The sequence below is a fragment of the Oncorhynchus kisutch genome, linkage group LG7 (genome assembly GCF_002021735.2).
Source record: "Oncorhynchus kisutch isolate 150728-3 linkage group LG7, Okis_V2, whole genome shotgun sequence".
Classification (NCBI taxonomy): domain Eukaryota; kingdom Metazoa; phylum Chordata; class Actinopteri; order Salmoniformes; family Salmonidae; genus Oncorhynchus; species Oncorhynchus kisutch.
In genome coordinates, this window is record NC_034180.2 from 34714786 (window position 1) to 34727202 (window position 12417).

The 12417-nt window shown below is 44.1% G+C and overlaps 1 protein-coding gene across 1 annotated transcript in view; it reads right to left on the minus strand.

The window, feature by feature from the left end:
• LOC116374700 (ryanodine receptor 3-like) overlaps positions 1-12417 on the minus strand; it is a 71924-nt gene that overhangs the window by 15305 nt on the left and 44202 nt on the right. The window contains exon 2 of the mRNA XM_031829003.1: positions 8052-8171. Coding sequence (XP_031684863.1) covers positions 8052-8171 — 120 coding nt within the window. The remainder of the gene's footprint in view (positions 1-8051; positions 8172-12417) is intronic.

The window sequence follows — 12417 nt, forward strand, 5'->3', positions numbered from 1 at the left end:
AAATTCTGAATTCTATATCATTACAGCAAGTGCCTATCGTATCGGTGTATGTGTATCTTGGCCAATCTAGGGCATGGAAAGAGAGCATGAAGAGACCACAGGAGAGAGAGAGAGAGACAGAGAGAGAGAGAGAGACAGACCGAGAGAGACAGACCGAGAGAGACAGACCGAGACAGACAGACCGAGACAGACAGACAGACCGAGAGAGACAGACCGAGAGAGACAGACAGACCGAGAGAGACAGACCGAGAGAGACAGACTGAGAGAGACAGACCGAGAGACAAAGTAACAGAGAGAGACAGACCGAGAGACACAGACCGAGAGACACAGACCGAGAGAGAGAGACAGCCCGAGAGAGACAGACCGAGAGACAAAGTAACAGAGAGAGACAGACCGAGAGAGACAGACCGAGAGAGACAGACCGAGAGACAAAGTAACAGAGAGAGACAGACGGAGAGAGACAGACGGAGAGAGACAGACGGAGAGAGACAGACGGAGAGAGACAGACCGAGAGAGACAGACTGAGAGAGACAGACTGAGAGAGACAGACTGAGAGAGAAAGACAGACCGAGAGAGACAGACCGAGAGAGACAGACCAAGAGACAAAGTAACAGAGAGAGACAGACGGAGAGAGACAGACGGAGAGAGACAGACCGAGAGAGACAGACCGAGAGAGACAGACCGAGAGAGACAGACTGAGAGAGACAGACTGAGAGAGACAGACTGAGAGAGAGAGACAGACCGAGAGAGACAGACCGAGAGAGACAGACCAAGAGACAAAGTAACAGAGAGAGACAGACGGAGAGAGACAGACCGAGAGAGACAGACCGAGAGAGACAGACCGAGAGAGACAGACTGAGAGAGACAGACTGAGAGAGACAGACTGAGAGAGAGAGACAGACCGAGAGAGACAGACCGAGAGAGACAGACCAAGAGACAAAGTAACAGAGAGAGACAGACGGAGAGAGACAGACGGAGAGAGACAGACCGAGAGAGACAGACCGAGAGAGACAGACTGAGAGACAGACAGACCGAGAGAGACAGACCGAGAGAGACAGACCAAGAGACAAAGTAACAGAGAGACAGACCGAGAGAGACAGACTGAGAGAGACAGACAGACCGAGAGAGACAGACCGAGAGAGACAGACCGAGAGAGACAGACCAAGAGACAAAGTAACAGAGAGACAGACCGAGAGAGACAGACTGAGAGAGACAGACAGAGAGAGACAGACCGAGAGACAAAGTAACAGAGAGAGACAGATGGAGAGAGACAGACCGAGAGACACAGACCAAGAGACAAAGTAACAGAGAGACAGACCGAGAGAGACAGACTGAGAGAGACAGACAGACCGAGAGAGACAGACCGAGAGAGACAGACCGAGAGAGACAGACCAAGAGACAAAGTAACAGAGAGACAGACCGAGAGAGACAGACTGAGAGAGACAGACAGACCGAGAGAGACAGACCGAGAGAGACAGACCGAGAGAGACAGACCGAGAGAGACAGACAGACCGAGAGAGACAGACAGACCGAGAGACAGACAGACCGAGAGAGACAGACAGACCGAGAGAGACAGACAGACCGAGAGAGACAGACCGAGAGAGACAGACCGAGAGACAAAGTAACAGAGAGAGACAGACCAAGAGAGACAGACCCGAGAGAGAAAGTAACATAGAGAGACAGACCGAGAGACAGACCCGAGAGAGAAAGTAACATAGAGAGACAGACCGAGAGACACAGACCGAGAGACACAGACCGAGAGAGACAGACAGACCGAGAGAGACAGACAGACCGAGAGAGACAGACAGACCGAGAGACAGACTGAGAGAGACAGACCGAGAGACAAAGTAACAGAGAGAGACAGACCGAGAGAGACAGACCGAGAGACAAAGTAACAGAGAGAGACAGACCAAGAGAGACAGACGGCGAGAGACAGACCGAGAGAGACAGACTGAGAGAGACAGACAGACCGAGAGAGACAGACGGCGAGAGACAGACCGAGAGACACAGACTGAGAAAGACAGACAGACCGAGAGAGACAGACAGACCGAGAGAGACAGACCGAGAGAGACAGACCAAGAGACAAAGTAACAGAGAGACAGACCGAGAGAGACAGACCGAGAGAGACAGACTGAGAGAGACAGACAGACCGAGAGAGACAGACAGACCGAGAGAGACAGACCGAGAGAGACAGACCGAGAGACAAAGTAACAGAGAGAGACAGACCGAGAGAGACAGACCGAGAGAGACAGACCGTGGAGAGACAGACAGACCGAGAGAGACAGACCGAGAGAGAAAGTAACATAGAGAGACAGACCGTGAGAGACAGACCGAGAGAGACAGACCGAGAGACAAAGTAACAGAGAGAGTGGAGCACTCATCCCTTCTTCATACAGGACAGGGCAGCAGTCTGACAGAATGAGGCAGAGAGGGAGATACTTAGGGACCTGCAACACTACAAGATAAATGATGCACAGCAAACACACACACTATCCTCCTTTAAGTAGCAACATGTAAAACTTGGCTAAACTGGTTCACCTTGTTACAGGTAAATCTAACTTTAAATTGGAACTTCAGCCGACCTAGTTCTACTCTGCTGTGAGCCTACCTGCTTTCTACACTCAGGTAAAACTAAGTTAATATGTGAAATAATCTAAAGCAGTATCGACGCAGCTATCCATTCTCGAGACATTTTAAATATGCACATTTAAATCATGGTGGAGTATAGATCCAGAGAGCTGGACCAACAGTGGCAGGACAGTGGAGTTACACCAGTAAAACAGACATGATGTGATTTGTAGTGACACATGCCAACATCGGAAGCCCAGTGTCTCTCTTAGGGCAGCCTCAAGCATCAGCTTCGGAGATGTCAAAATGATGTCAAAGTGGCTTAAAGTAACGTACTCAGACATAATGACCTTAATGACCTGCCATTACTAAGGGCATTTTGAGAATTGTCATCACTGTTTTTAGTCAAAACACACACATACGTTATGCTCACACATGCACCCATCCACACAACCAGGGGTTACAGACGCAGCAGCACAGACACTGTAAAAGCCCAAAGTCCATTTGATCCGCACCCTATGAGAGGACTCTGTGCCAGTTCTATTCTTTGACTAGATTTGATTTTCTCCCCCGTTCCACTCTTTCCTGGCATGCTGTTGGGGAAACACAATAGAGGGTAGCACGGAGGAATCTGTGTTGGGGCGCTGGGGGCGTAGGTCTGTGTGTCCTCAATCTGAGAGGGCATATCATGAAGATATATTTAGGGCTGCTTGCCTACACACTGCTCTTTGGTTTATGGCTCATGCTGTGGGAGGGGAACAGCTAGACCAATGGATCACATATCCCATCTTCTCTGGGGAGGAGATCCAAAAGGTTACGTACCACTTTCACTTTGATTACCCCAAGAGATGACCTCTCAATTTAGCTCCTTCATGTTCACCCTAATGACAGAGTACATACTGTGCATTAGTTCAGAAACCTAGAAGTAGTTGGCTGTATCATCATCTTCATCTTATTTAACAGTTAATTGGCCATTTCATTAGTTAAACTTTCACTTTACAATAGCTGTACATTGTTGATTCTATGATGGGGGCTTCAGCTCTCTGGTGATCCTACCACGAGAGGAGCTGACGGGGGAGCAGCTAACCATGAATAAACATCAACTGCTAATTCATTGGCTGATTGATGTCACATTTAAACATGCACCATTTAAATCAACATCCTTGTTGCCTTGTGTATGTCTCCATGCACTGTAAAAAAAAAGAAAAAAATATGTTGATTCAACGTACAATTGTAAGGCAACCAGCTTTTTGGGGTATTTGATGAGGGGAAAAAAACAGTTTGATCAATTTTAGAATAAGGCTGTAACGTAACAACATTTTGAAAAAGTCCGAATGCACTGTATATATTTTGTCTACACTGTCTCTACGCTCCACATGTCGATCTGACTGATCACAAGGGAGGGAACATCAAAACCAATCCTCTCATTCTGCTTAGATTGTGATTGTACACAGGTACTAAGTAGAACCATACAGGATTCTTGGGTTTGTCCCCATAGGGGAACCCTTTTTGGTGCTGGGTAGAACCCTTTGCAGAGGGTGGCCTCTGTATGATTATAGGCCCTCGATTATACATACAGTAGAACCCTCTATGAAGGGTTCTGCCTAAAAACCCTCTATGAACAGTTCTACCAACCTTATTAGCCTTTAACATTTGATTATTTATGACAATACATTACATATATCATAAGGCCTTTCTTCGAGGGCCTAGTTACAGTGCATTCGGAAAGTATTCAGACCCCTTGACATTTCCCACATTTTGTTACGCTACAGCCTTATTCTAAAGTGGATTAAATAGTTTATTTCGTGGTGGTTCCAAACTTCTTCCATTTAAGAATGATGGAGGCCACTGTGTTCTTGGGGACCTTCAATGCTGCAGAAATGTTTTGGGTGTAGATAAGAAAAATATATACTTGATCCATTTTAGAATAAGGCTGTAATGTAACAAAATGTGTAATAAGTCAACGGGTATGAATACTTTCCGAATGCACCGTACATCCTAACACTGTGGTGTTATGAATCTCCTGGTTTACAGGCCACATCAGGCCTGCAAGTCACATTATGCAGGCTTGCAAAGTGACGTGTAATTCCTAGTGGAATCCAGCCAGAGTTAGGATATCCAACAAGTGGAATTGTTAATCACCCTCAACCTGAATTCAGAATGACTGCCAGGGTAGGGAAGATTGAATAGGGAGACGAACTCAATCATCTAAATTGGAACAACCATCTCAGTAAAGGGTGCAATAAAAACAATTACTAACAGATTGGATTAGTTAAACCCACTGTTCCTAGGCCGTCATTGTAAATAAGGATTTGTTCTTAACTGACTTGCCTAGTTAAATAAAGGTTAAATAAATACAAAATAAAGAAATGGTATGTTATTTATCTTTGTGTAGATTTAAAAAGAATCAACCGATCAATGTACATCCAAAAACACAGATATTACAGTAAAACAAACCATTTCCCCAAATTCTCCCTGCAATAGAGCATTCTGGAAAATAGTATATGGTTCTATGTAGAACCCTTCTTGCCATCCAAATAATCCTGCCTGCCTTCCAAAGAATCATCAAACAACCATTCCATCCAAAAATGGTTCTTAGGATGTTAAAGGTTCAACGTAGAACCCTTTGCCTTACAAAGAACCCATGTCTTCGAAACGGTTCTTGGTAAAAACACTATCCCTCCGATAGTATCCCTTTTGGAACCCTTTTTTTAAAGAGTCGTGGTACTGTAGTTAGTTGAGTCGTTTTTCCCCCTTCCTCGTCTCTGGTCCTGTCTCTGGGGGATGACGGCATTTCATACAAACACCAAGCAATAAAGAAAAAGTGGCAGACAGGAAGAGCATCCATTACACCTGTCTAGTGTAATTACCATCCCATCTGGGATGAAAGCATCCAGACCCTCCCATTGCCTCTCCTTCCATCCCTAGGTGAGTGCTGTGGGGTGGGGGTGAAGAAAGGGGAAAACTGTAGCTAAGCAGTGCATACATAAATCCCTATCACTCCACACTCTCTCACTCTCTTATGTTCTCTGTGTCTGTGTCTCTATCTCAGCGTCTATGTAACTGGCTTCCAGGCCACGTTGAAATGAATCGGAGACAATGTTAAAGGTAGACTCAGTGATATGACATAGAGGCAGAAAATAAACAGCATAGTAGATCAATTTCCGCAACAACTAAGAGCGTTGAAGCGCAAGGCCCAACTTCTCCACTGTTTTGGTCCCATGGCTACCACGCTGTACATAGGGTGAAGTGAACCCGTGCGTGCACATGCGCAGATACCGTGTGTGATTGTGTGAGAGTGAAGTGTTGCATCTCGCAACAATATTTATTATGATTATGATTAAAAGAACAATCAATGCTGAATAATCTAATCATGCCAGGTTACAGTGACAGAGGGAATGGAATTCGGAAGCGCTGATGAGGGCGACTGGCTTTACTGTGTAATATTGTCACTTGGACAGCTGCAATGTTTTAAAGTGCAACATTGCTATGCTTTCATAGAACTAGTTCTATAGAACAGCAATGGTGCTTCTTCCCCAAGTATATTCCAAAACTACAAGCAGGCAAAACGTGACAAATGAAACTAATCGGCTTTGAAATAGTAAGAATTGTCACGTTGTAAGTAATTCAGGAGGGAACTACACCCTTTGATGTGACAAATGCTGATTTGGTTTTTAAAACAATTAAGCCTTGCTCAATCCATCCTTATAAAACTTGCAGTGATTTTGCACGTAGTTGCACAAACCACAAATGCATTAGCACTGACAAAGCACCAGGCTGTAATACAACATTGAGCAATTATAGCAAACAACCACAGTTTGTTTATGAACTAATCAAGAAAAACCGCATGGTCTAATTTTTCCAAATTGAGCATTATCATAAAACTGGAGGCCTGCTGAGACGTACAATCACAAAAGAAAATACATAATAATTGTTGCATCATGTATAATCAGGTGACTGTGATTGGTTCCTGTTTCTGATAATGTGGTATAGTAAGCTGCCTCTGTGCTGCTCCCAGCGTGTCCCTGGTTACTAGAGAGCAGGATCTGATTTATTTTAGGGCCAATGCTGATAGTAATTTTTTGGGGTCCAGGATGGCCAATATTCAATATTATTACATTTGAACATTTTGATGACAACATTTCTCAGAGACAGCCATGTATGCATTAATTAATCAATTATAAAATCATACAATTCATTTGACTTTGTTTTTACCAATTTAACTACATAACAACATATTGGTAATAATCTTTCATTTGAATGGTAAATCTCTTGATAAACTGAGTAAATCAAGATGTCATAGGCAGGTGAATGCATATCCAATAGCAGTGTGTGAATGCATGTTATTTACCTTGTTTTGGCTGCTTTCAGTGGAGTATAAGAGGGTACAGTAAATAATCTGTTTCCGTTCCATTTATGACTAATCTCTTCTTTTATAAAAGTGTACTGAATAAACTCCATGCAACCACTCACTCGTGAGTGTCTCTCTCACAGTACATGCAAGCAGTGGGCAAGGGAGAGACACGTCATTTAACCCAGTGAATTTATAACATTCAGCATTGTGTAGACCCTGGTTATTTGAAGACCCTGGTTACGTGTGTAGACCTTGATTACATGTGTAGACCCTGATTACGCGTGTAGACCCCGATTAGGTGTACATTCAGGGCCTCCTGTGTGGTGCTCTGTGCCTCCAGAGACTCTAGGTTCGCGCCCAGGCTCTGTCGTAACCGGCCGCGACCGGGAGGTCCGTGGGGCGACGCACAATTGGCCTAGCGTCATCCGGGTTGGGGAGGGTTTGGCCGGTAGGGATATCCTTGTCTCATCGCGCACCAGCGACACCGTGTTTCCTCCACACATTGGTGCGGCTGGCTTCCGGGTTGGATGCGCGCTGTGTTAAGAAGCAGTGCGGCTGGTTGGGTTGTGTACCGGAGGACGCATGACTTTCGACCTTCGTCTCTCCCGAGCCCGTACGGGAGTTGTAGCGATGAGACAAGATAGTAGCTACTAACAATTGGATACCACGATATTGGGGAGAAAAGGGGGGTTAATTAATTTTTATTAAAAAAGTGTACATTCAGGTTACTTAAAGACCCTGGTTATGTAAAGACCCTAGTTACATGTATATGGACTTCTGAACTCAGTGAACATGTGGTTAACATGTCCTGGCATTCTCTCATCTCACTCACTGGGCTCTATGGAGAACACCTTGGAAGACCTTATCTCTGACTCAAATACACCCTTTCTCACAACATTATAATCTACACTGAACGGTAGGAGAATTAGGCACTGAAAAGATAAGGGTGATAATTGTACATTCAAGATGTTAGTTCCGGTAGGAAATACTTTATTGTATCTTAGCGTTAGAGCCACGCTGAAATTCTGTCTCATGTTTTCTTGCATAAGATTTTAGTTTGAGACAAACAAACAACGAATAACGTGACAACCCTACTCCTCTCCACAGTAAGTCGTTTCTATGTGCCTACCTTTGCCTCTGATGTGGGTTCCAGGTAGCACAGTCGATTGCCGAGCCCCTCTGCAGTCAGGCAGAACTTGCGATTCTCCTTGTGGATGCAGGCGACACACTGGAGCACCACTTCATCATCCTGTCATGACAAAATTGAGGTTTTCAGAGTGAGAGGAGGTAGACAACAAACAAAAAACTACCCTCAGGAGCAGGAGCCCATCAACCACCTTTTAACAGGGGGAGATAATTCACTGTGACTCCACACTATTAGAAAAAAATCTAGAACCTAAAAGGCTTCTTCGGAAGTCCTCATAGGAGAACCCTTTGAAGAACCCCTTTTGGTTCCAGGTAGAACCCTTTCCACAGATGGTTCTACATAGAACCTAAAATAGTTATTCTATATGGAACCAAAAACGGTTCCACCTGGAACCAAAAATGGATCTTCTATAGGGACAGCTACAGAACCCTTTTGGAACCCTTTTTTCTAAGAGTGTGTTCTGGAAACAGGGGATTCATCTACCCAGACACTGGATGGGTAGAAAAAAAGTCATCATTTACATCATTGCAGAATAATTTGACATAATTTCAGAGCATTACATTGAATGTGCTGCTGGTTTAAGATTCAGGCTTCCCAATCTTTTCTCAAGGACCATATTGTCCAGCAGCAAAATAGGTACCTTAAAAATATCAAGGAAAAATTGTGGGGTGAGATTTCTAGTATTTTACGTCTTAATGAAGCCTTGACACACCACGCAGAACCGGAGAATAGGTTGACACAAATGCTAAAGAAAAAGACAATGCAATATTAACTCCTGCTTTGAGGAGTTAATATTGATGACTAATACATTTCTCTATTTGTGCTCACTGTTTCGGGCTGTTGATTGGGCAGTCTCCTGCTAAGGTAATGAACGAACACAAATTATCCACTGAGGATCCCTTTAAGTCTGCCAAACATCCTTTAAGCTATTCACGCTATTTACAATACTTTCAGAAACCATTCCCACCTCTTGACTTTTTCCATATTTTGTTGTTACAGCCTGAATTTAAAATGTTTTTTTTTAACCTTTATTTAACCAGGCAAGTCAGTTAAGAACAAATTCTTATTTTCAATGAGAGCCTAGGAACAGTGGGTTAACTGCCTGTTCAGGGGCAGAACGACAGATTTGTACCTTGTCAGCTCGGGGGTTTGAACTTACAACCTTCTGGTTACTAGTCCAACGCTCTAACCACTAGGCTACCCTGCCGATTGAATTTAGATTTTTGGTCAGTGGCCTACACACAATAACCCATAATGTCAAAGTGGAATTAAGTTCTTTATTTTTTATTTAGGAGTAGAATGTGTCTTCACAAGTCACATAATAAGTTGCATGGACTCAATTTGTGTGCAATAATAGTGTTATAAATAGTGTTATACAAAAAAGTTCTGTCAGTCGAGAAGTCAATTTCAAACACAGATTCAACCACAAAGACCCGGGAGGCTTGCCAATGCCTCAGAAAGAAGGGCACCTATTGGTAGATGGGTAAAGAAATAAAAACAGACATGGAATATCCATTTGAGCATGGTGAAGTTATTAATTACACTTTGGATGGTATGTCAAGAACCCCAGTCACTACAAAGATACAGGTGTCCTTCCTAACTCAGTTTCCGGAGAGGAAAGAAACTGCTCAAAGATTTCACCATGAGGCCAATGGTGACTTTAAAACAGTTACAGAGTTGAATGGTTGTGATAGGAGAATACTGAGGATGGATCAACAACCTTGTACTTACTCTACAATACTAACCTAATTGACAGAGTGAAAAGAAGGAAGCCTGTACACAATGCAAATATTCCAAAACATGCACTTAAGTAATACTGTTAAAAATGTGGCAAAGCAATTTGTCCTGAATAGAAAGTGTTAAGTTTGGGGCAATTCCAATACAGCACATTACTGAGTACCACTCTGCATGTTATCCTGGCATTAAGTTGTGTCACATATCAGTTTGCAACCAATGTAAATAAATATATAATCATTGAGTTAATAAAGTCGCATACAAACATGGATTTTTTATTGAGTAAAGCAGCTCCAAAATGCAGGTGTTTTAGCCTATGTAGCTTAGTGCTTTCCGTGGTGGAGGGGACGCCAGCGAACACACAGAGCATAGGCATTGGTAATCTTCTTTGTGCCGTGATTGACTAAGTGTTCGGTTTCTCATGGAGACACTACGTCACCGCAGAATCTGCAATAGATTTACATTAGAAGTGCCCATTCAAGAAGGCTTAAGGTCATTGGCTAAAAAATGACGTCAAATCACGTTATACACTGCTCAAAAAAATTAAGGGAACACTAAAATAACACATCCTAGATCTGAATGAATGAAATATTCTTATTAAATACTTTTTTCTTTACATAGTTGAATGTGCTGACAACAAAATCACATAAAAATTATCAATGGAAATCAAATTTATCAACCCATGGAGGTCTGGATTTGGAGTCACACTCAAAATTAAAGTGGAAAACCACACTACAGGCTGATCCAACTTTGATGTAATGTCCTTAAAACAAGTCAAAATGAGGCTCAGTAATGTGTGTGGCCTCCACGTGCCTGTATGACCTCCCTACAATGCCTGGGCATGCTCCTGATGAGGTGGCGGATGGTCTCCTGAGGGATCTCCTCCCAGACCTGGACTAAAGCATCCGCCAACTCCTGGACAGTCTGTGTTGCAACGTGGCGTTGGTGGATGGAGCGAGACATGATGTCCCAGATGTGCTCAATTGGATTCAGGTCTGGGGAACGGGCGGGGCAGTCCATAGCATCAATGCCTTCCTCTTGCAGGAACTGCTGACACACTCCAGCCACATGAGGTCTAGCATTGTCTTGCATTAGGAGGAACCCAGGGCCAACCGCACCAGCATATGGTCTCACAAGGGGTCTGAGGATCTCATCTCGGTACCTAATGGCAGTCAGGCTACCCCTGGCAAGCACATGGAGGGCTGTGCGGCCCCCCAAAGAAATGCCACCCCACACCATGACTGACCCACCACCAAACCGGTCATGCTGGAGGATGTTGCAGGCAGCAGAACGTTCTCCACGGCGTCTCCAGACTGTCACGTCTGTCACATGTGCTCAGTGTGAACCTGCTTTTATCTGTGAAGAGCACAGGGCGCCAGTGGCGAATTTGCCAATCTTGGTGTTCTCTGGCAAATGCCAAACGTCCTGCAAGGTGTTGGGCTGTAAGCACAACCCCCACCTGTGGACGTCGGGCCCTCATACAACCCTCATGGAGTCTGTTTCTGACCGTTTGAGCAGACACATGTACATTTGTGGCCTGCTGGAGGTCATTTTGCAGGGCTCTGGCAGTGCTCCTCCTGCTCCTCCTTGCACAAAGGCGGAGGTAGCGGTCCTGCTGCTGGGTTGTTGCCCTCCTACGGCCTCCTCCACGTCTCCTGATGTACTGGCCTGTCTCCAGGTAGCGCCTCCATATTCTGGACACTACGCTGACAGACACAGCAAACCTTCTTGCCACAGCTCGCATTGATGTCCCATCCTGGATGAGCTGCACTACCTGAGCCACTTGTGTGGATTGTAGACTCAGTCTCATGCTACCACTAGAGTGAAAGCACCGCCAGCGTTCAAAAGTGACCAAAACATCAGCCAGGAAGCATAGGAACTGAGAAGTGGTCTGTGGTCACCACCTGCAGAACCACTCCTTTATTGGGGGTGTCTTGCTAATTGCCTATAATCTCCACCTGTTGTCTATTCCATTTGCACAACAGCATGTGAAATGTATTGTCAATCAGTGTTGCTACCTAAGTGGACAGTTTGACTTCACAGAAGTGTGATTGACTTGGAGTTACATTGTGTTGTTTAAGTGTTCCCTTTATTTTTTTGAGCAGTGTATCTACCGTAGCTTTGATTGGACTGATCAACATCATACTGTACTTACAAAATCTTAGCTAGCTAGCTAGACAAGCAGTATCTTCATGAATCAAGTCGACAATCTACAGGCAAATCCTTTTCAATCCTTGTCATATGAAGAGAAATTATAGATAAAATGTATCGGTGCTCAAGTTTGCCCACAAGAAGGCCCACAAGAGTCCAAAAATATTTATTGTATGCTGCTGCATAAATGATGTAATATGCCAGGATATGTATACTATAGCTAAGAAATTTGAAGAATTTGGAGAATTTGGTCCTTCTCCCCCTCGGAACTTAGCCAACTGTTCTGACTTGGTGGTACACATGTAGCCTATAGCCTGTTTTAGAGAAATGCCATAGTTGAATATTGTAAGATCTTTCATTGTCTGCTTATATGCTCCCATTATTTATCCTACGGTTCTGATTTGGTGTATTGGGAGAATACTGTAAGAACAGCCCATGTTCTGAATTATGTCGCTGTCTATTT